Here is a 21,799-nt window from a genome sequence, read left to right as displayed (position 1 = left end):
TTTCATTGTCTAACTTATCGCTCTTCTTTCAATTTCTCACGTTTACGCGTTGGAGGAGATTGCCCATGTATTGATGGTGCAGGACGCTTTGAAGTAAATAATATAAGAAGGTATATCAAAATGACTGCTAAAAAAGCACGAATGTTAAAGATAACATCTTGAGATGAAGGTTGGGGTGGAGATGCCTTTGAATGTGACATGATCTTATAGAAGCACGCGGCTCTACATGGAAGAAACAAAAGGATTCAAAACTGTCATAATTTGCCACTTTGTATTACCTCATCGCCAGGAAATTTTATCCGTTTCTATGTTACCTTTCATAATATTACGAAATTTTTAATCTGAATAATAATCGTATAAAAATTAATATAGTGATTATTCTCTAGTGAAAAAGTACATAAGGGCCCAGTTTATAACGAAGTAGATAGCAATAATAAATGGCGGTGCTCCTTGCATTTTACTGTCGCAAGAGATGCCAAGTAAACCGTACCTTCAAAATCTACTCATGAATTTTGGCTCATTCTTGATCTTAATTAAAATAGACTATTATTAGCCACCATTCAAAAGCCAGGGCTGATTCAGAGTATCGGCCAAGAATATAATTCTTCCCAAAAGATCCCCAAATTATCTCAACCAGTCATGTTTTACGGCGACTTTATACTTTTTCTCATATCCTATGATATTACCTGTTCATTTCGACGGAAATTTCTAGATTCTTGGAGGGAGTGGGGGTATCACTAGCTCAGGTGGCCATGAAAGCTTCACACTAGCTTGCCCATTAGAACTAGAGTGTGGACTTTTCAGATGGCAACGGTCCGATATTAACTCCAATTTCGAAACTCGAAACGAGCTTTATTTCTTTTCATTTATCCAATTCTAGAACAAGAAATTTGCTCTATGTTGCTCTCAAAGAATATTCTACCTTTTATTCCTGCTGCACTCTTCGACCTCGGTAGCACTTTTCTGAAAATTCCATTAAAAACTTCTTTTGAAATTACTCTTGCTCACCATCCCGTCTCATTGTCTCAATATTGTAGGCTATAAAAAATAAGCATTTACCAGTAGAAATTTCAAGAATACTTCAATAATTCCACTCGATGCCTTATTTTCCGTACCAGTATTTACCATATTCTTCTTCCTTCCTTTATCCTTGTCCTTATTGCACCTTCACCATTCCGCCGCAATATCTTTACCAGCTACCTCAATATCATCCTACCTATCCTCCTTATTATTATCCTTTCCAGCAAAGTGCACCTCAGCAATCGCGTCAACAACCTCCGGCGCCGTCTGGAGCCTATGCCTGCTATGGATGCTCAACCTGGTTCAATGATAAAGGCGAGGCTCTTAAACACGCGGAAAAGTGTGAGAAATACGCAGAGCTATGGAAAAAGCAAATAAAGGTGACGAGAGAGGCAGGTGAAAGCTGTAGCATCTTGTAAGTTTGGGTGCGAATGGATGTGTTAAAATGTACATATTATTATTTCTCTTCCACTATGCTTTCCCATTTATTATAGTTTATTTCTGAACACTCGTTCCTTCTTTCGATCTTTCATTCTCTTTCAATTGTGTGCATGTTCATTTCCCTTCCTTTAAAGGAATTTCATCCCATCTCGTCGGAATACATCATCCAATAACCAATCTCTATATTGGAAAAACAGAATAGCAACCAAAATATTACTATTGTCATTGCATAAAATCACGAATGTTTCATGTTTTTCTCGCTAAACTCCGCTTGTTCTGCTGCACTCGAATGCCTGAAGATGATGGACTAGCTGATCTCATTCCTCCTAGACCTGCTCCATTTGGCAGCGTCGGTGTGTGAAGGTTAGCTCTCGGCTTCTGAGCAGTACTTGCCGTAGTATTTTGCATCGATCTTTCACGAATAGAGCGACGGGCAGGTCGAGTAGGAGGAGAAGTCGCAGCGGGCCCCAATGCTTGTAGAACTGTTGTCATATATGAATACAAAGAGAAATGTGAACGAAACAATGCCTAAAAGTTTGAGTTTCCAAGCGATTGTACCTTGGCGCCTCGATTTTTCGTGCTTCGCCTGAACAGCTCGAAAGTGCGCCAGGAGTTCCTGGAATTTGATGCCATCATCCTTGGGTTTAATAGGACGTTTTGACATCGTTTCGCTAAAAATAAATATACAGCACTCGTTTCACCTTTCCGTCTACTTAATTATGTACTTATCAATCCGTACCTGCGTGGAACAAGATGCAAAAACCCCAGTGAGCTGACACTATTCAATCGGCTTCGCAAAGTTGCAAACGCACTGCTTTGTGGAAGTAACATCAGCAAGCCGTACAAACATTTGAATAAATGTGGATATTTTTCAGGTTCCAGTAGTTGTAGACGTAAATCTAGACGACATGAATCAAAATCACCAGCATGCCTAAGAAAGAAAACGGTAAGTGGAACTCACATGTGAACACCGGTGATTCTAGCAGTTGCACCAGTTTGTCGATCTGAATTAGAAAGTTGACTGTAATATCTAATTCTGCGAAGTTTTGCAACAGACTTGCGGCATGCTCGTAAGCTTGCGCCAGAAGACACAGCGAGAATGTAGCTACAGCATTATGGCACCAAGAACGATAAAGAGCCGTAAAGAGCATCTGCCCATCCTAGCATTGTCAGCGCAAGGGGAATTAGTTATAATATAGCATAGTCTCGATCATAAAATGGGGGTACCTTCGTTTCCAAATTCTTTAGTCTTTTTCGCAAATCTGCCAATTCTGGTGAGGTAATCAAGATGATGTTTAGATTTTGCACCATAATACTAGCAAATTCCAGGTCCTCGTCTTTCTCCAATATCTCCGCGAAAGTCCGGTATATTCTCTCCGAATTCAAGCTCAAGCAAAGTTGTCGTATGATCAGACTACCGCGAGTTTCAAGTAATCTTCGATCTGTGCTGAAGAGGGAGAGAAGATTCATCATGAATAGAGTGAAATATTCGGTATCAGAATAAGAGGATATCTGGGCCAGCAGTTGGAGATCACGTTTAACAACCTTTAGGAAAAAAGAGGTGGTTAAGCGGAGGTTAACACTACAGGGATAAATTTAAAATATATTACCTCCTCAGAAGGATCCGAGAGTGTTTTCAATAAGGCCGGGAAGGTTCCATCATCTGATACTAGAATCTACAAAATCAGGCAAGAAAACGATGAAAAACTTTGGAAGTGGGTTAACATGTGCACGTGGAATTAACCTTTTTCGGCAGCTTTTTATGGAGCATTAGTAGCCATTCAAGTGCAGCTACTCTAGTCTCTTCGTGCTCATTCAAAAATTGTAATGTAAGCGTATTTACGGTCGCTTGGTAGTCAAACGGATCATTTGGTTGACTTGAGTCATGGTATTGCTGTTGTTGGGGATCTGAAACTCGTGTTGCTGAAACTGCCTGCTCTGCTGGTGTAGGAGAGGTAACAGGGGAAGTATGTGAAGGTGGTGATGTCGAAGGCTCGCTTCCTCCGCTCGTTTGAGATTGTGACTGTAATTGTGAGCTAGGCGTGGCGGAAGATGTAGGGGCGTCGAAGATGAGCTTGTGAAGATTATTGTTCGTTTCTATAGCAATGGTACGTATAGAGTGTATCGGATGTGCAAGACATGGCAATACCGCGCTAATGAGCTGGGGTGTGAAGACAACCATCACATCCTTGGCAAGTATGATGAATTCATTGATCCATCGGAGGGCAGTTTGTTGTATTTCCTCATCTAAATGTAGCAATAAAATAAATAGAATCAGAAAATTGTCTGGTTTCCCAGTGCAGCCCAATAATGCGAACCTGATGATGATAAATGAGGCAGAAATATTTGTGTTATTCTTACATAGTCTACGACAACGCCTTGTCCTGGTACCCAAATCCCTTTTCCTTTTCCCTCGCTTTCGCTCGGTAATCCTATCGCATCCCAAGGATCATTTTCTTCGCCCAGATGTTTAATCTCTGATCCTTCTCCATCCTCTCCCAACTCACTCTTTTCTCCACTAATATCTCCACTCTCCCGTGCGGACGCTGAATTGACGCTGGCAGTCTCTGATAATGTGGTTTCGTCCTGACCTGGTTCTCGTTCCCTTAGCTCTTTTTCTTGGTCCATTCTTGCTTGACGCTGTGTGAGTTCTGCAGCCTCTCTTATTTCTCTCAAAAAATCAGCCAGCACTGCTGAAGTAGCCAATCGTATATCTGGATTGGGATCACTTAAAAATTTCAATAACCCGTCCAGAAATTCGGGGAGAAATGATACAAGCTCCAGGTCAGGGATAGAGTCAAGCACAGTTATCCATGAGACAAGGAATGAGCGGGTAAATGGGTTGAGTGAGTAGATACGTTCGGCGAGTAGTGGGATGAATTTCGGAAGTTGGAATGCAGTGTTACGAGGAAGTGAAGCTGGAAGGTCATCAGGCAGATTAGGGTCCGCTTCATCGGGTTCTTGTTCCTCTCCAGTAGATTCATGGTCAGTAATGTGTTCACCCAAAGGAGTAACATAGGAGATGTAAGTTGTTGCTTGCTCTGAAACTATATCCTTGATAAGGCGATCTACAAGTTCCGCTCCATTCTTAACAGAGAGTTCAGAATCTGCGGCCAGCTATTTATAATTATGATCAATTACAAGAGAGTTTCAAACCAAAGAGAAATCTAGCATTTACCTTGCTCAGAGCATCAAATATTTCGTTAAAGTATCGCAGTACCTCTCCTCTTGCTACTTTTGCTATATTATACATACTTTCACATGCATAATATCTCACTCGTGTGTCTTGGTCAGTAAAACACGCAAGTACTGGTGGAATGATATCGTCCAGATACCCGGCAAGCTCCTGCTAATTCAAAAAGTTTAAGAAAAAAGAACCATTGAAATAAAAACCAACCCTACATTTCCAAGTGCGATGCTTGCAGCGGCTAAGGCTATCAATCCACCATTTCGTGCATTAGGGTGAATAGAATATGCAAAATCTTGCACCAGTGTATTCAGGATTTGACGCACTCGGTCCGGAGTCTTAATGTTTTCACGAATGAGTCTAAGAAATGTTAATTTGGATTTTCTTTCTTTGAATTTTGCCCCTTCAAGAAAATTAATATCTTACTTTTCGACCTCTAGTGCAGCGATTTTCCTTTTTTCATATAATTTATCGTTGAGGCCGCGAACGATCTGCTTGCTCAGTATCGAAGAGTCGGCCATATTGAATGAAGAAAATCGATTGAGGTGTTAAACGCGAGCGTCTACTCCAGCTACTGGTCGTGCCACCACCAAAAAAACGAGTCACAGGATCCACATTTTAACTAACTATAATTTAACTAAAGTATTCTACTTTGTATTTTCGAAATTTTGGGAATAGATATTACAGGAATTGCTGAAGTACATCAGTTCGATTTGACTATCCCGCATATAGTCTACATTCTACCCTTTTCTCGCTTCACAGGTACACTAAAGCTGGTAATTTGTTAATATTTGGTGTTTTTCTACTCCATTTTGCCATTTCTCCGGTATAATTAGCATATATACGAACAGTAATTTTAATGAGTATTTCTCCATGAGTTCTTGTGAAGTTCAAGGATAAAAAATTACGTGAATGTCACATCCACGAGAGCATACCCTTGTTTGGATCGCGGATCCCCAACCCCGACTTGAACGCTTGGTTACTGACTTAGCGCGTTATTACACTGACACTGGCGAGTTTTCGTTTGAGGAAATAAGAGCACGATATTCCCGTGCACCCTTCCGAGAGATTAAAATTCCACAGCCAGTGACAGGGCGAACTCCGCGTCTCCAGCAAGTGCGTCCTGAGCCTACTCCGTCAGTAATTACTTCAAGAGAAGGTGGACAGGAGAGTAATATTTGGCAAACAATTCATACTGGAAGGTTAAGCGCCATAGGGTTGGGTTCAAGAGTTTTGGCAACTCCCCAGTCTCAGCGCTCTGTTACGCATGCATATAACTCGAGTCTACATAGAGCTGAAGTTAATTCCACGTCAATATCTACTCCACGTCCCGTGCTATCTGCATCGCGAATCACATCCATTTCCAATATAAAAACTCCGGCCCCATCCAAAGTACGCGATCCTTTTGATCCTCATATCCGATCCGCGATACTTACCACCCTCGACCCCCCTCTTCGTACTTACCAAGGATTCCATGATCATCGACCCACCGTTAAAAATGCTGCACTTAGAATCGAGAAGACGTTAAGAATTATGCATGGGATTGGAAAATCAAAGACAAAGGAAAATGTACCGACGCATTCATGCACAATTGCATTTGAATGCTGTGGCCAAACAGAAGATAAGGATGTCTTCTGTGTTCATCAAAAATTAGGAGAGGGGGGATACGCAAGAGTTTACCTCGCCACCTTAAGATCGGTCGCTCCAGCCTCTGCAAACGTGATACATAAGGATGAAAAAGCTGAGGTGGCAGCTCTAATGAAACGCGAATCTAGTGCTTGGTTCGCTCTTAAAGTAGAATCACCTTTGCGCTCACTTACTTGGGAATTTTACATTCTACGATCCTTACATGCACGAATACCACCCACTATCGCCCGTCGCTTCCTCCTCGAAACTCGAGCTCTCCATCTTTACTCTGACGAGGGGTATCTCCTTATTGAGCATGATGGGTCTAGCCCCGAAAAAGCATATACACTTCTCGCAGCAATTAATGCGTGCTTAACAAAAGGAACAACGGTTGACGAAGGGGTAGCCGCATTCTTGGTATCCAGAGTTTTGAGGGCTATGAATGAAGTGCATAAGGCAGGTATTTTGCATGGCGACTTGAAAATGGATAATATACTACTACAACTGCGTGGCCTCCAAGAGATCAAGCAGCAAGGGAATCTATTATTTGATCCCGAGAAGAGGAATGCAGCGAGTAATACCTGGGAAAATGTTGGGGTTACGCTTATTGATTTTGGACATGGTGTAGACATGACGCGATTCCCACCAAATACACTCTTCGTTCAATCGCCAGAGCGAACCCGCAATCAAGCACAAGGCCATGGGAATAGTTGGATAATACCTGAAGCGCGGGAAAATAGGCCATGGAGTTTCGAGATTGATTATTTTGGGATTGCAGGAATAGCGCACTGTTTGCTCTTTGGTCGCTTTCTCAAGTTGACGCGCATCCCTCAGCATAGCTCTCGAAATGTTGATTCTCCATTCAAAGGGGCAAAAGTGAAAAATACTAAGGGAAACATAAAATATAAGCCAGCAGAGCCGTTGAAGCGCTATTGGCGTGTGGACCTATGGTCACGATTTTTTGATAGAATGTTGAATCCTCGATTGGTACGAGAAGATGGGTCACTACCGCTAGAAAGGGAAATCCAAGATTTGGTGCATGATCTTGAGAAACTTGTTTGGGAAAGGCAGATGGGTCAAGGTGGTAAAAGCTTGGGAAATTTGCTATTAACTTTAGAATGTTGGATTAGAGAGCAAAAAGATGTGCGAATACATAAAGGGTAAGAATCACAATCTTTAATCTTAATAAGCGTATTTGACATCAACTTTTCACTTGAGTGACTCGTATCTATTTTGATTTGCATTAATATAATTAACACGTCAAGCAAAAAAAAAGTATTGCCCAGAATATAGGAAAGGAGGAAGATGATCGGGATTCGCAGAATCAAAAGTATTTTACAAGGTAAACAAAAATGTCTTGAGTGATAGTCACCTTTGGATAATCACAAACAAACGACAAAACAAAGAAAAGCATACTAGCCATACAGACCACTTTAGATAGTTTGAAATTTCTTAATATTGAGCAGATCATTGAGAATTTTCTGTAGTTCATCATCATCAACTTCTGGTCGGTTCAAGCTAGAGTAGTTTTTCGAACATATTAGAAGTATACACAAGGTTCGATTAATTTCACGTTATATACCTTGGTATCAGGGATTTCGCTTCTTCAGAGTCCTCACAACATAAATTGATGAGTTGAGCCTTTTCAAACGGTTCTAGCCTCAGTTTAGTATGCATGTAATGCTCAGGATCTCCATCGCGCTGTTGCTCCGGTAGGTCGCCCATGTCGAGTAAACTGGTATATTATCAAATTATATAGTCTCTTCCACATAGCAAAATACGGTAAAAAAAAATTACTTTCGGATCTCTCTATGGGTGTCATGTGTATGAAAGCGACTGAATTCCTTAACATGCTGAAGTGTCTTTTGATACACACTATAAACGAGAAGCACAATTAAGTCAAAAAATATAAACGAAACTTATATCTAAAATCACTTTGTCAGCGGCTTATTGGGTTCGTTATTAATCTGCTGTTCAAGCAGGATTTTTACTTCTGAGTTAGCAAGACAATGAACGCCTTCGTATTCTGATCCATCGAAAAAAATAGAATCAACAGATTTAATTCATCAATATAAATGAGATGTAAAATCTTGTTATATCTTTTGAAGAATCCTGACCAATTCCAAGCTTAAGGATCGCAGCATCTTCTTCCTCGATCTGACCGCGCTGAAGATGCCGTGGAGGTGCGTAGGTGGCCATTACGCGAGGACCTTTCTATCGTATGGAAATATTTGGGGCAACGAAAAGTGTATCATTTCGATTATTTTAGACGTCAGAATTAGGTTAGGTTACTAGGTTTGATTTTAATATCCAGCTGATTTCAATTTCGATAAAAAAATCTTTAAAATTTTTCATATGCGCATATCTATGCTTAGGGTTGTGGTAGGAATAATCTTCGTGTTGGGGCAGTTAGAGAGCAAAATTTAATAGCTATTGGCGAAATGAGTATGTATAAACTTTTGGAGAGCCCACATATGACTACCACATGATTGTTTACATGCTGTGACGGTGGATTTGTGCAGTCACAATTTTCTTCTCCAGTATTCTTTTAAAAGCGTGTCTCCATACAAATATTTTTCAAAACTCTATTTTCCTTATGTGCGCATGTGAGCTTTTTCAGCACACTTCTTCTTAGTTTAAGATGACCTATATCAAACCCGAATACCGCGATAATTTGCGTCTTTATCGATACTCTGGAGTAGACCACTCACTGCTTTCGAAATACGTATTGGGACCATACTGGATCAATCTGGTGAAGCTCTTCCCAACTAGCGTTGCGTAAATATGCACTCTGCAAGCATACTTGATGTTCACTCAATACTAACTATTGCCTGAAACAGGCCGAATTTGATAACGCTTCTAGGACTTCTTGCTGTAGTTGCCAATGTTCTTACTTTGATATACTTGTCTCCTGATTATAATACACCTTGTCCCAATTGGGCTTATTATACGTAAGAAGTTTCCATAGATAAACTGTCTCTTGGATTAACTAAATAAGTGATTGCTTAGGTTTGCTATTGGACTCTTTGTATACCAATCATTTGATGCTATAGATGGTAAGCAAGCTAGGAGAACAGGTACATCTGGGCCATTGGGAGAGCTATTTGATCACGGATGTGATGCTTTAAACACGACAGTAAGTGTTAAAATATTTACATTATAAATATGTAGTTAAATTTAGCTCTACTTTATAAAAGCTCGGGGGCTTGCTGGTAATTTCCTCACTGAACCTGCAGGGAACCTGGTGGGCACTGAACAGTGTTCTGCTGAGTGAGTACCCAATTTTTGAGTGAATATCCTGGAATTGTGAGCGTCTAACAAGCTGCTTTACATAATTAGGCGCCTGTAACTTTTACTTGTCAACTTGGGAAGAATATTATACAGGCACACTCTACCTCAGTGCATTTAGTGGCCCTGTTGAGGGTGTCATTATTCTAATTTCTATTCATTTCCTCTCCGGATTAAAGGGTCCTCTGTGGTGGGATACTGGATTGAGAGACGGTCTTGGCCTCTCTGCCTCTACACTCCCCTGGCTGCCTAACACACCCTATAACATACTATTTATGTATTTTGGCGCGTTAGGACTCACCTTCAACACAATTACAGCGTATGTCAGAATCCTGTTTAAATATGAACTTCGTCTCATTTACCACTCCTTTCATATATAGCGCAATTAATGTCATCAAAGCACGTAAGAAAGTCAACAAACCCCTGATTGCCCCTTTCCTCAACCTTGTGCCTTACCTCCTGCTTGTCGGCATCGTGCTCGCATGGGTTCGTGCTTCCCCCGAGATCTTAATAGAGCATTTTGTATCTTTCACGCTCTTTTTTGGGCTAACGTTTGGCTACATGGTTGGCGGTATGATTTTGGCACACGTTACAAAAGCACCTTTCCCCTTCTATAAAAGAAATTTGATTCCGTTTGCAATTGGGTCAATTAATGCGAATATGCAGTCATTATTCAATATGTAAGTATAATTCGCATTATCATTACTCCGATTTATCAACTAATAACGTTGAACACAAATACAGCAAACCTTTGTTTACCGGGAAGTTAGAGGCCTATTATATCTATGCATGTCTTGCTTTCTCGCTAGCTATTTACACCCATTTCTCGCTATCAGTGATTGACGAGCTGTGCACGTATTTCGATATCAATTGCCTTACCATCAAGAAAAAAAAAGATATCAAAGCAAACTAGAGAAAGATTGAACTATTTTTTTTTTGGAACAATATCATGTAATATATCGGTTCTTATTTATTTATTTTACATGAATTCGCAGGATTTTACTGTACATCCTTATGTTCATGAGCAGTATTTTATTAATAGCAAAGAGATTCTCAAGTACATACCTTAGAGACATGATGTAAAGCTGTGTGACTGCCATATGTACAACAATATAACCCGCCGAATAAAAATTAATAGTACCCAGTCTTGTCAACCAAAAATTTGCTCATCAATGCTTCCGTTTCGCACTATAAGGACGCGCACTCCTTTGCATGTTAACTTCTTCTACCCTCAGAATCTGCTCCAGCGCTCACTTCATACACCGCGGCAATTCTTACAGAGCAACATTCTATCCGGCCCCTCCAAATATAACCTGCCGGGAAGTTCCACAACGTCTGGCCCGTCATGGTTAATGTTAAGCAGTGGATGGGAGGTGGGCAGTCATCGTGGAATGTCAGCGGATTTGGGAAGAATAGCTCCACATTTGAAATCACAGAAAAACGAATTAAAATTGAAATGTAAGCTCAAGAACGTCAATTGAGATTAATACCATGATCCATAAGCACTATTCTGGAAACTTTGATACATTGATATTTAATGTTTGTTATGTTTACTGTATTATAGGTACAGAATTTGACCATCAAGGAAATGTGAAAGTGACAGCTGGAGAATTCTTGAAGACAGATCTCTGTGCCAAGCATGGACTACAGGTGAGTAGGGCCTACTTGATATTCCCATATTCTACTTAACGGATGCAAGCAATAACTCGATATTTTTTACTATTATTATTCTCGACAGCCCCGAGATTTGCGCAAAGTATTATTTATATTTTGGAGCTTCACCTCCATTTGAACTAACTTGTAGTTTATCATTTTATTAGATCGATTCGCATTTTATTAATCAAATGCCTGCAATTTTAGTACGCAAAGAAGCAATCCTTGTTAACCTTACACACATTCGCGCGCTCATTAAAGCTGATACTGTTCTCTTGTTTGACTCGTTTGGCTCCACTGACAGCTATAACCAGAGCCTATTTATATATGATCTGCAAGAGAAACTAAGTTTACGGGGGAAGAGCACTGGAGGATTACCATTTGAGTTCAGGTAGAGACTGATTTATCTACCAGTTAAATTGGAATGAATACTCACCCACCTGGTAGAGCGCTGGAGGCGATATTTATTAGTGTCATCTCGTGTTTGCATTCGGAGCTCGATGTCCTTGAAAATTTAATTACCGATTTACTTGCTCGACTCGAGGAGAATATCGATAAAGAAAGTCTCAAAGCACTTCTACAATATTCAAAGAAATTAACACGTTTCGAACAAAAAGCGCTGGGTGTACGCAATGCGATTGTGGAAGTTTTAGAGCAAGGTACGACTCCATTCATAAAATCAAATGAATCTATATTTTGCTTCACGCAATAATCGTTTCGTATAGATGATGATTTAGCTGCAATGTACCTCACGGAAAAGAAAGAAGGGAGACCCCGCACCGAACAACAGCACGAAGAAATAGAGCTTCTCTTAGAATCATACCTCAAACAAACAGACGAAATTGTCAATGTGGCTGCACGGCTTCACCACCACATTCAGTCGACTGAAGAGGTCGTGAATATAATGTTGGACGCAAATCGAAACGCTATCATGATATACGATTTGCAGTTGACAGTAGCAACGCTTGGAGTCGCCACCTCTGGTGTAGTGGCGGGTCTGTACGGAATGAATGTTGAGAACTTTATAGAAAAAAGCCCATACGGATTCGTAGCAGTTGCGGGAACTGCAGTTTCGGTGGCAGCGATTGTGATAGCGTACTGTAGACGACGAGTAAATAAAGTTTGGAAGAGTTTTTCTTGATTTTTTCAGTATAACACTTTTAAACTATAGACGACTTATTTTATATCTAATGTACATCTTTTCTATTTTCCGATATTTTTATTCTCTTTTTAATTTCCATGTCCATTAAAATTACAATATTCCCACTTATTTCATCGGAGTTGAAAGTGTGACTATTTTGACTTGACAATTATTCGAGTAAACAATTTTCGAACTACTAGACCAGAACATATATACCAGTCATGAAATTCTATACTGGCGATGAGGCAGGGCTTATAAAAGGTAGCTATATTTCTCGCTCCATACTATCTCTATAGGGCTGACAACATGTAACATTATTATAGAAATAAATGTTCCTCTTATTACAACTTTCTCTCCGCTTGATTTAAAGAGAAAGCAGAAACATCAGGACGATGAGCATAAGGAGGATCCAAAAACCGATAATGAAGCACAAAATTCAAAAGTATCTATGCGTGCTTGGGGGAGTATTGACAAAGATAGTACGGTTCAATGTATGGAATTTGTAACATATAAAGCAGAAGAACATGTAATTGTCACTGTGTTTTAGTAATTTCTTGTGAGTAATTTTAACCTTAATCAATTATATTGGGATAGATGGTGATAGCTAGACGAAATGGTTTAGTGCAGTTTGTTTCATTGCAAGATGGAAAGGTTGTGCGGGAAATACGAGAGTCGACTGTCTTTGCAAAAAACGGTGCAAAGTTCGTTGGGTTATACGCGAATGAGAGGTAAGAGTCCATTTCATGGCATGCATTGTAAAATCTCGAGAATACTGAGCATATGACATACTTTTAGAGAAACCATTACCTGCACCGACATGGGCACTCTCACGATTACCCCGCATGATTCAAATACAAATCCTTCTTATTTTGATCTCGGTTCGAATATATGCAAGATGCGTATACATCCCTCCCACCCACACCTAATGGCTGTCGGAGGAAAGGAACATGAGCTCACTTTGTATGATCTACGAGCGTTATGTGAAGGAAAAGTCGTAGAAAATGCAGATGACAAAAAAGAAAAGGCGAAATACGAGAGAAAGAAGGAAAAAGAGAAGGGCATAATATGGAAAGCGAAAAACGTAAAAAATGACTTCTTGGATTTAAGGGTGCCAGTTTGGATTGTCGACTTGCAGTTTGTTTCAAGCGATGGAAACAAAATCGCGATAGCGACTCAATATCACCAGGTGAGCATTCGTTCAAACTGCTACGTATAATATGATATGCCAAACTGAATCTGACATCTCTTCATTAGATTCGAGTGTATGATATTCAGGTGGCACGGCGACCAATTCTCAACGTGGAGATTGGCGAGCACCCATTCCTTTCACTCGGTGTGAATAAGAACTATTCGTAAGCCATTGTTTGCCGTAATTTGCAAAATCCCGCTAATACCCGCTAATGTCTTTAGAGAGCTCGTATGCTCTGACACTGCTACGAACGTGTACTCTATTTCCCTACAAGACCTGAAAATAACCGGTCAGTATAAAGGCTTCTCGGGTGCTGCCTCACAGGTTATCACCTTTACAAATTCGGACAACTCAAAGAGCTATGTGGCAACGGTGGGACACGATCGCTTCTTGAGAGTACACGAATTTGGAGGAATGCGCAGACTCGTGAGAAAGGTATATTTAAAACAGAGAATGACTTGCTTGCTAGCCAAGATGGAAGGTGAGTTGTCACATTAAATAAGCACCATTGATATTTTCCCTTACTAACGAGCTAATCTAACTGTAGAAGAAACCCAAGACAAGAATGAACCCAGTGGAGATGAGGAAGATGAAGAGCTGTGGGAAAATATGGACAAGGTGGTAGGAGACAGAAATAAGCGCAAAAAACGCTTAAAGAAAGAGTGATATAATAAATAGATCTAATGGAAAATTCCTCCACGTTCTATGATCTCGGAGATATACGATCGTCGCACATAAGTTCCCACGACAAAAAGTCGAAGGGAAAAATTTGTAAATTTTCATTATTAAAACTTTATATAATCATTTAAACGCTACTTGGATTGCAAATCTATTGGAAAAGCATGTCGACCACGACGCCTAATTCATACGAAGGCTTTGGTAATATTCTGAAAACTATGTCAATTGCTAAAGAATATCACTTAATTTTGTTTGCTATTTCGCATAACAGACCACATTAAGCTGTGGGTCGGAAATGCCAAACAGGCTGCTTCATGGTACGCAACTAAATTTGGATATAAGGAGCTTGCATATCAGGGTTTGGAAACAGGCAGCCGTGATGTTGTGTCGCATGTTGTTGGCAGTTCCAGAATCATACTCGTCCTTCAATCCCCTCTCAATCACAACGACACTACCATGTCAGCTTTTTTCAATAAGCATGGAGACGCGGTCAAAGATATAGCGTTCACCGTAGATGATGTGCGAGCCGTGTATGAGTATGCTGTGCAGAACGGAGCTAGGAGTATACGAGAGCCTTGGGAAGAGAGTGATGAAAATGGCAAGGTTGTCATGGCGACCATAGCGACATGCGGTGATGTTGAACATACCTTCGTGGAGCGGAAAAACTACAGAGGCGTATTTTTGCCGGGCTATAAACCGCCTCTCTTTCAAGATCCCCTTCTCGAGACACTCTCCGCGACTAAACTTGATTTCATTGATCATATAGTAACCAATGTGCCTGACAACGAAATGATATCCACCACGGAACAATACGAAAAATTACTGGGATTTCACCGGTTCTGGAGGTATGCAAGCAGCTCAATACCGAGACATTTGATATAGCTGATTTGGGCTGATCTCTAAATACAATAGTGTTGACGATTCTCAAATCCATACTCAGTATTCCTCCCTGCGTTCGATTGTCATGGCCGATGCATCCGAAAATGTGAAAATGCCCATAAACGAGCCGGCCCCCGGTTTGCGAAAGTCCCAAATCGAAGAATATGTCGAGTATAATGCTGGACCTGGGGTTCAGCACGTTGCTTTGAACACTCAGGATATTATCTCTGCAATTGGGGCAATGCGCGATCGCGGCCTTGACTTCCTAAACGTTCCAGACACTTACTATGTTAATCTTAGTGAGCGCCTGAAAACCTCCAAGGTTAAGATTGCTGAAGATCTGGAGGTGCTCAAATCACTGAAAATATTAGTTGATTACGACGAAAATGGTTATCTCCTACAGATATTCACCAAGCCCGTCCAGGACCGTCCGACTCTATTTTTTGAGATAATTCAGCGAAGAAATAATAACGGATTTGGGATTGGAAATTTTAGAGCTCTATTCGAAGCCATCGAACGTGACCAAGCGGCTCGCGGGAACCTCTAGTTCCTTTATTCCAATTTATTTGATGAAGCTAATATCTCATACTTCTTTAAAAGAAACCTAAAGCAAGAAAATAACGGTTTATGATTCATTCTCTCGTTCATACTTTCATTTCTTTGTTCAGTTGCTTTGCTAATATTTTATCTCTGAATTGAGCATACAATAATCTTCCGCGAGTTCATTTTCAAGTATTAATTCAAACCAATTTAATAAATATCTCGTCCAAACCAACCTCAAGCTATGGCAGTGTTGCTATCAAATGTGTTCATTGATTTCTTTCATATAAGTTAGATAAATAAAATGACACGCTTTCACTATAAATGAACCTGATTTTCCGATAGAATTGTATATTTATAAGTCTTTACACAATTTCAAGAGGCATTAGGCAAAGGATTTTTAGAGCTTAGATTGGAAATATCAGCACGTCACTGCGCCTTTGACGTCACTCTGAAAAAATTTCGCAATAACAAACAACAACAGTCCGTAAGACGTAGTTCCTCCTCTTTTTCTTTTCCTCCTCACTACATTTACCATTAGGAAAAACAAATCGTTTGATTAAAATGTAAGTGATGCAATTTCCGTCCGAAAAAAATGCGTTTTAGTGGCCTAATTTCATTGATGAGCCCGCTGCATCTCGTACTCGAAATTAGAGAGACTGTGTTTATATCTGTGATCTGCCGAGATGACTGATTGAGTAATCTGCTTCTGCTCTATTTCTCTAGGGTGAATCTGCGGACCCAAAAGCGCCTTGCTGCTTCCGTGCTCAAATGTGGCAAGCGCAAAGTCTGGCTTGACCCCAATGAAGTCACGGAGATTGCTAACGCTAACTCGCGCCAAAACATCCGTAAGCTCGTCTCTGATGGTTTGATCATCCGTAAGCCTCAGGTTATGCACTCTCGATCTCGTGTACGCGAGACCCACGCCGCTAAGAGGAAAGGTCGCCACACTGGCTACGGTAAGCGCAAAGGTACTGCTGATGCCCGTATGCCCACCCAAGTCCTTTGGATGAGGCGTATGCGCGTTCTCAGGCGGTTGTTGAGGAAGTACCGTGAGTCGGGCAAGATCGACAAGCATTTGTAAGTGTCGTTTAAAAATTCTCTGCTTCTGTTTGACGCACATCCAAGACTTATATTGAATATACAATAATCTTAAAGGTACCACCAGCTCTACATGAAGTCGAAGGGTAATGTCTTCAAGAACAAGCGTGTATTGATGGAGTACATCCACAAGGCTAAGGCTGAGAAGAACCGTGCCCGCGCTATTGCTGAGCAGGCCGAGGCTGTCCGTGCCAAGACCAAGGCAGCACGCGAACGTCGTGCTGCTCGCCTTGCAGAGAAGCGAGCTCTCATTGCTCAACCCGTTGAGTCGAAGTAAATAATTGGATGAGGAAGGAAAACATTTTGTGGTCTTTGCTAAATAAAAAAAAATTTAATAATGATGGAGACTCTCATCAGTGTTGAGGCTAAAATGAAGTGCGCTGTGCAATATCTATTTGTGTTGATATAATGCTAGAGCTTCTATTGTTTAGTTTTGTGTAGCAGTTGGGAGATCAGCTCATGAACAATCACTGACGATTGAACTATATTCAATTTTGAGCAATAGTAGTTCTAGTTATCATTTTTCACACCACATATTCATGGGTACCTTATATCCCTTTTTTTTCCTTGCTCGGTATGATTTCAACTTTTTCGCTGGCTTCATCGGAGCCTATGCGACTTACCTCCCGTTGACTTGTAAGTAGCACCTGGTTCTCATTCATAAAGCGCTGTTTTCGAATTGTCGGATCTATTAAGAGAACAGTTCTGTTGCGCCTTGGTTGGCTTCAAATTCTTTCTGGGCTCATGTCGATAAAGAGCAGAAGGGGTGCCATGTATTAAAGATAGAAACAGATATTCAGTAGGAAGCGCATAAGGGGGTTAGAGAAAGAGAACATGAATGCAAAATAGGGGCAGATTCCAAGTAAAATGGCTAACACAATAAGAGGTATCATTTTGAAAATTATATACGTTCAAAACCCATTCCGCCTCAGACCTTGACAAAAACAAAAACAAAGCGATTATAAAAAGATAGGGGTTTTACAAATAAATGTGTCTAGCAGATAAGGTGTTAAATATTTGTATATATCTCCCTTGGATAGCAAAGGAGGAGACAATAATTTACGCCACGAAAGATTCAGCAGATCTCCATTACTATCGCTTCTTCATGTGCTCAACGATTGCGTTGGCGGTTCCATCGTCTCGAACCTGGACCATGTAGACGGTTGAGAGACCACGCTCATTTTGAACCATAATTGTTAATCGTTTTGCCGCCTGACGCTCAACCCACTCTGGAGGAACGACTGCATTCAAGAGGCAAGTCTTATTCTTGTCGAGCTCCAAGCGGATATGAGATTTCTGCACCGGCATCTGGGTGGAGAGCTGAATCAAACCCGAGCCCAGATTAATCCAACTGGAGTACTCGTTTTGAAGGAGGACTTTACATTTCGACTGCATAACAGGAATTAGAGTGAGAGGCGCCGTGGGAGCACCATTGCCATCTTCAACAGCCAAACTTGCGAAGCGAGAAAGGGTCTGTGTAGAATCCATAACACTTTTCTCGGTTCGTACCCGCTGTAGCATTCCGAGAAGCGCGTCCACATCCCGCGACATATCGAACTCGAATCTGTACCGCTCGGTTCGGCCGCCGATTTCACATGACATCTCCACAATCGTTTCGAGAGAGCCCGGTTTTAAGTGAAGGGTAGGGCTGATCCAAACGTTGAGCAGAAGCTGAGGTTGTTGCTGCCGCCGTTCCTCCAGCACGATGGCCAAACACGCTCGGTTATTCGCCGTCATTCGTATTTCAACGGTACACTCTTCCTGCATGAGCGTCCATGTGCCTTCGTGATGTCGGAACACATCACAGCTTTCCGAACGAAAGATGGTCTCTTGAGTCGTTGAGGTGGAGGATGCTGACGATGCTACAGACACTGAGCGATCGTTGCGGATTTGAACACGATCGGAAGATATGTCGGGTCGCAAATAACCTGCCTGTGAGGAGCCAGGGAAATTTGGGGAGGAAGGCGAGGTACGTGGCGAGGGGATCGGGGAAGCAGCAGGTGAGCTACTTGGGGAGGATTTTTGGCTTGTAGCGAAGCGTACTGTTGGCGAAGCCAAACCCGTGCCTCCATTCCCTTGGATCGGGCTCAAGGGTAATTCCGGGCGCAAATTGCCACCGGGAGAAGGGCTTCGGGAGCCTGGAGTGGGCACCCTTAGTCCAGGGGAAACAGGTAGAGGGGAGCGACCCCGCGGATCCAAATCTGTGTTGTCGTGTTGTGATAACTTCAACGAGGGGGGAGCCTTGTTCCGCATATCCTGGCCCATAGCTGTGTGGGGTATATAATCGCGAGCTGGGTGTCTTCCCTGAACGTGCCCTCCTTGAGCATGCCCATTGGAAATAGAACGTTGCAATGGGGTGATTCCGTTCGCATCTGGTATTAAACCTCGCCGCCCCGCCTCCTCCAACCAATGATCCCGAATATCTCTGCTAGGCGCCCGCAAAATGATTCGTTCTTGCTTCATCACTACCAATTCAAAAAGACTACCGTCTTCACTCGTCACCGGCGCTATCTGTATATGTCTTATGGTCAGTGGCGGATACAATAAAAACAAATCGCATCCACGGTGTTCTCGCAATTCATCCTCGGACATGTGACGGCAGAAGAGCACGAGGTCATTAAGTAGGATAACATGTCCGCGGTGCTGGACAGGCAATCCAGTAGCAGGCTCATGTTTGCCCGCAAGCATTATATGAAAGTCGCCACGCTTGACGATGAAACGCGATCTTGCATTGGAAGTGCGAAGCTGAAGTTTACATTTCTAGAATAACAGTCACCCACATTGATAGAAGTTCGCAAAATCCATGGAATTGAATATGACCACCTACCTTGGGCTGCAATGTGAATAAATCGCGCACATAAGAGCAATTGATACGATTCTCAAGATCCTCCACTGGATCCATCTCCCCTCCTCTCCCCTCCTCTTTTCTTATCTGTGGTGAATCCGAGAGAGGAGCTTTTGGTAAGGGTCTATCCAGATCAATCATGTTCCCATGCACGGCGGGTGGTTTTTGCGGTTTAGGAGCATGTGCCACACCCACAAGTCGTGGAGAGGCCTGTGGATAGGCCGGTTGTTTTTCACGGGCTTGATGTGCAAGAAGAAGGACTTCATCAAGACGATCGTTAGCATTCTTAAGCAGCTGATGATCTGATCTACCGGGTTCGCTGCTCTGATATAGACGCTAATATATCAATGAAAGAGGTTATATATAGGCTCATGGGAGTGATATTGCTAGGTCTTAAAAAGACACAAAAAATGAATCGTCAATTACCTTATAGAGTTTCTTATAATATTTAAGTCTATCTAACGGAATATTAAACAGGTAATCAAGTGTCACTTCTTGAATTTTCCGTGCTGACAGCATCTACAGCCGGCCACTATTAGCTAGAAAGGACCTTCACAAAACGTAATAAAACCTACAGCCAATCTGTCCTGCAACTGCGAATTATCAATAACTTGATCTGCCATATCGAGACCGCGCACAAATTCCTCGCAATAACGCGTATATTTCGGGACAAAATCATCGATCTATATAGAGAGCCAATTTCAGCAAAATCATCCTCTAAAACCACTCAGAGTGAATAGCGAACCCATTGCATCAATGCGTCACCTAGTTCCTTAGGAGAAGAAGGATTAGGCCCAATCTTCACGAGTCGCTAATATCAAAAATGATAAAATTAATCGATGGGGAGAAAGAGGGAGTTCAAAGATAACTCACATTACAAAATCGTTTGTTTGCGGCATATATAATTCCAATATTCACCAGCATTACTTCTAACTCGGGTGGTTTTGGGCAATGGGACCATACCGAGGCAATCTGTCTCATTCTTCCATGTCAATCATTATCCAGCCACTTATCAAACGCTAGAGCTTTACCTCTACAACTTGTTCCAAATCCTCCACATACTGGGTTTCAGACTCAATAAGCTCTACTAGAGGATTTGCTCGATTAACATTCCCCGTGGGGAGTACATGCGAGCCGTGCTCTGTGGAATGAGGCGAGCGTGGGAGCGTCAGAGTGGGGGTGACAGGCGACTGTTGGGTATACGAAAAAAATAATAATAAAACACGTCCAGGATTTCGCAAACTGTCATTAGAAAGCCTTACCTTGGATTGGGCTTCACCATTAATAGCCGGGATTGTAACTATTTTTAATGGCGTCGGCTAACATGGAGTGAAATTTGGATTGTAGATGGTTAATAATTGAGCTCGAGAGCTGAAAGAAATGAGGGCGCTTACTGCGGGGACATTGTGATGGTAGACCGGTAGAGGCGGAAGCTCCTTGGGTTTATCAGAGGCTATGTTTTTGTGCATTATTGATGCATGGAGCCCATCTAATTCCGTTGTTTAGCTTATAAAGAAGTGAACCTGTTGAGCAAAGAAGCAAGGCAAAACACAGATATTTGTGGAACACAGTTGACCAAATAAAAAGAAAAAATAGAAATCTGCCCCAACTCGGCTGAGAAACTGAAACGCTGCAATTGCCCCGGCTGCCCGGCCTGGTATGGAGGCCCGGAATAGGATCTCGCGTGGATCTGCTAATGCAATACTGCATTGTCTTATGCAATTCTCTCGGGCCACTAGGCGGAGGTGTGCCAAGGTTGAAAAATTCGTTGCAAGCGGCCAATGGAACTACCGCAGTGCCCACTGTGTCATTTGATCTATCTCTTATTGCGGAAAGGTGCTCTTGTCAACTGTAGAGAGCGGGGTTCGCGTGTGCACATCGGCCCGGCTCGTTCTGGCAACCTTGGCTTTGTCTCAATCGGTCCTTGACAGGGCATCCACTGTGCGGGTCATACCCATCGAAGCTTCAATCTAGTGTTAAATGGAAGTTCCATGGCCATCCGCTGATAAACAAGGCCGTGCAACTGCTCCGCTAGTAAAACGATGTCTCTAGGCTGTTCCATGTTTCAATGGTGGGCAGGCCGAACGCGAGTCGCAAAGGCGAGGGCAAGGGCGAGGACTAGCCTGGTCGAAAACATAGACGCACGATTTGCCAGTACGAGTTTTGTGCGTTTGTACTCAAGAGGTCACTCCAACAAAAGGCTATTGCTGA

General features: G+C 41.9%; 9 protein-coding genes across 9 annotated transcripts; 6 read left to right on the top strand and 3 right to left on the bottom strand.

Moving 5' to 3' along the window:
* Positions 1–1,707: 1,707 nt before the first annotated feature.
* VTP21DRAFT_6526 (uncharacterized protein) lies at positions 1,708–5,169 on the bottom strand (the record flags this gene model as incomplete). The annotated part of the gene is made up of 11 exons (XM_069397166.1): positions 1,708–1,943; positions 2,020–2,132; positions 2,201–2,360; positions 2,423–2,621; positions 2,689–3,006; positions 3,072–3,137; positions 3,206–3,708; positions 3,780–4,578; positions 4,640–4,810; positions 4,864–5,008; positions 5,075–5,169. 11 exons carry the CDS (start codon positions 5,167–5,169, stop codon positions 1,708–1,710), a joined length of 2,805 nt encoding a protein of 934 aa, XP_069247041.1.
* Positions 5,170–5,560: 391 nt separating this feature from the next.
* VTP21DRAFT_6525 (uncharacterized protein) lies at positions 5,561–7,438 on the top strand (the record flags this gene model as incomplete). The annotated part of the gene is made up of 1 exon (XM_069397165.1): positions 5,561–7,438. One exon carries the CDS (start codon positions 5,561–5,563, stop codon positions 7,436–7,438), a length of 1,878 nt encoding a protein of 625 aa, XP_069247040.1.
* A 269-nt stretch (positions 7,439–7,707) lies between these two features.
* Positions 7,708–8,473, bottom strand: VTP21DRAFT_6524 (uncharacterized protein; the record flags this gene model as incomplete). The annotated part of the gene is made up of 5 exons (XM_069397164.1): positions 7,708–7,792; positions 7,857–8,009; positions 8,072–8,149; positions 8,210–8,300; positions 8,392–8,473. The coding sequence occupies 5 exons, from the start codon at positions 8,471–8,473 to the stop codon at positions 7,708–7,710; spliced, it is 489 nt and encodes a 162-aa protein (XP_069247039.1).
* Positions 8,474–8,915: 442 nt separating this feature from the next.
* Positions 8,916–10,475, top strand: VTP21DRAFT_6523 (uncharacterized protein; the record flags this gene model as incomplete). The annotated part of the gene is made up of 7 exons (XM_069397163.1): positions 8,916–9,052; positions 9,115–9,225; positions 9,284–9,410; positions 9,472–9,544; positions 9,614–9,881; positions 9,943–10,242; positions 10,307–10,475. 7 exons carry the CDS (start codon positions 8,916–8,918, stop codon positions 10,473–10,475), a joined length of 1,185 nt encoding a protein of 394 aa, XP_069247038.1.
* A 259-nt stretch (positions 10,476–10,734) lies between these two features.
* On the top strand, positions 10,735–12,356 carry VTP21DRAFT_6522 (uncharacterized protein; the record flags this gene model as incomplete). The annotated part of the gene is made up of 6 exons (XM_069397162.1): positions 10,735–11,020; positions 11,127–11,212; positions 11,301–11,318; positions 11,383–11,606; positions 11,663–11,874; positions 11,941–12,356. The coding sequence occupies 6 exons, from the start codon at positions 10,735–10,737 to the stop codon at positions 12,354–12,356; spliced, it is 1,242 nt and encodes a 413-aa protein (XP_069247037.1).
* A 221-nt stretch (positions 12,357–12,577) lies between these two features.
* VTP21DRAFT_6521 (uncharacterized protein) lies at positions 12,578–14,211 on the top strand (the record flags this gene model as incomplete). The annotated part of the gene is made up of 7 exons (XM_069397161.1): positions 12,578–12,617; positions 12,680–12,882; positions 12,951–13,084; positions 13,152–13,542; positions 13,611–13,708; positions 13,767–14,026; positions 14,093–14,211. 7 exons carry the CDS (start codon positions 12,578–12,580, stop codon positions 14,209–14,211), a joined length of 1,245 nt encoding a protein of 414 aa, XP_069247036.1.
* A 176-nt stretch (positions 14,212–14,387) lies between these two features.
* Positions 14,388–15,649, top strand: VTP21DRAFT_6520 (uncharacterized protein; the record flags this gene model as incomplete). The annotated part of the gene is made up of 3 exons (XM_069397160.1): positions 14,388–14,424; positions 14,495–15,068; positions 15,136–15,649. The coding sequence occupies 3 exons, from the start codon at positions 14,388–14,390 to the stop codon at positions 15,647–15,649; spliced, it is 1,125 nt and encodes a 374-aa protein (XP_069247035.1).
* Positions 15,650–16,264: 615 nt separating this feature from the next.
* On the top strand, positions 16,265–17,020 carry VTP21DRAFT_6519 (60S ribosomal protein eL19; the record flags this gene model as incomplete). Its single annotated transcript, XM_069397158.1, has 3 exons — positions 16,265–16,305; positions 16,369–16,722; positions 16,801–17,020. 3 exons carry the CDS (start codon positions 16,265–16,267, stop codon positions 17,018–17,020), a joined length of 615 nt encoding a protein of 204 aa, XP_069247034.1.
* Positions 17,021–17,835: 815 nt separating this feature from the next.
* VTP21DRAFT_6518 (uncharacterized protein) lies at positions 17,836–21,057 on the bottom strand (the record flags this gene model as incomplete). Its single annotated transcript, XM_069397157.1, has 9 exons — positions 17,836–19,503; positions 19,571–19,924; positions 20,015–20,107; positions 20,164–20,271; positions 20,334–20,399; positions 20,462–20,560; positions 20,620–20,778; positions 20,851–20,907; positions 20,983–21,057. 9 exons carry the CDS (start codon positions 21,055–21,057, stop codon positions 17,836–17,838), a joined length of 2,679 nt encoding a protein of 892 aa, XP_069247033.1.
* Positions 21,058–21,799: the final 742 nt, after the last annotated feature.

The sequence above is a fragment of the Calcarisporiella thermophila genome (assembly GCF_041956535.1).
Source record: "Calcarisporiella thermophila strain CBS 279.70 unplaced genomic scaffold VTP21scaffold_27, whole genome shotgun sequence".
Lineage (NCBI taxonomy): Eukaryota > Fungi > Calcarisporiellomycota > Calcarisporiellomycetes > Calcarisporiellales > Calcarisporiellaceae > Calcarisporiella > Calcarisporiella thermophila.
The sequence above is the reverse complement of the archived record's forward strand: the minus strand, read 5'-3'. Positions and strand labels throughout refer to the sequence as shown.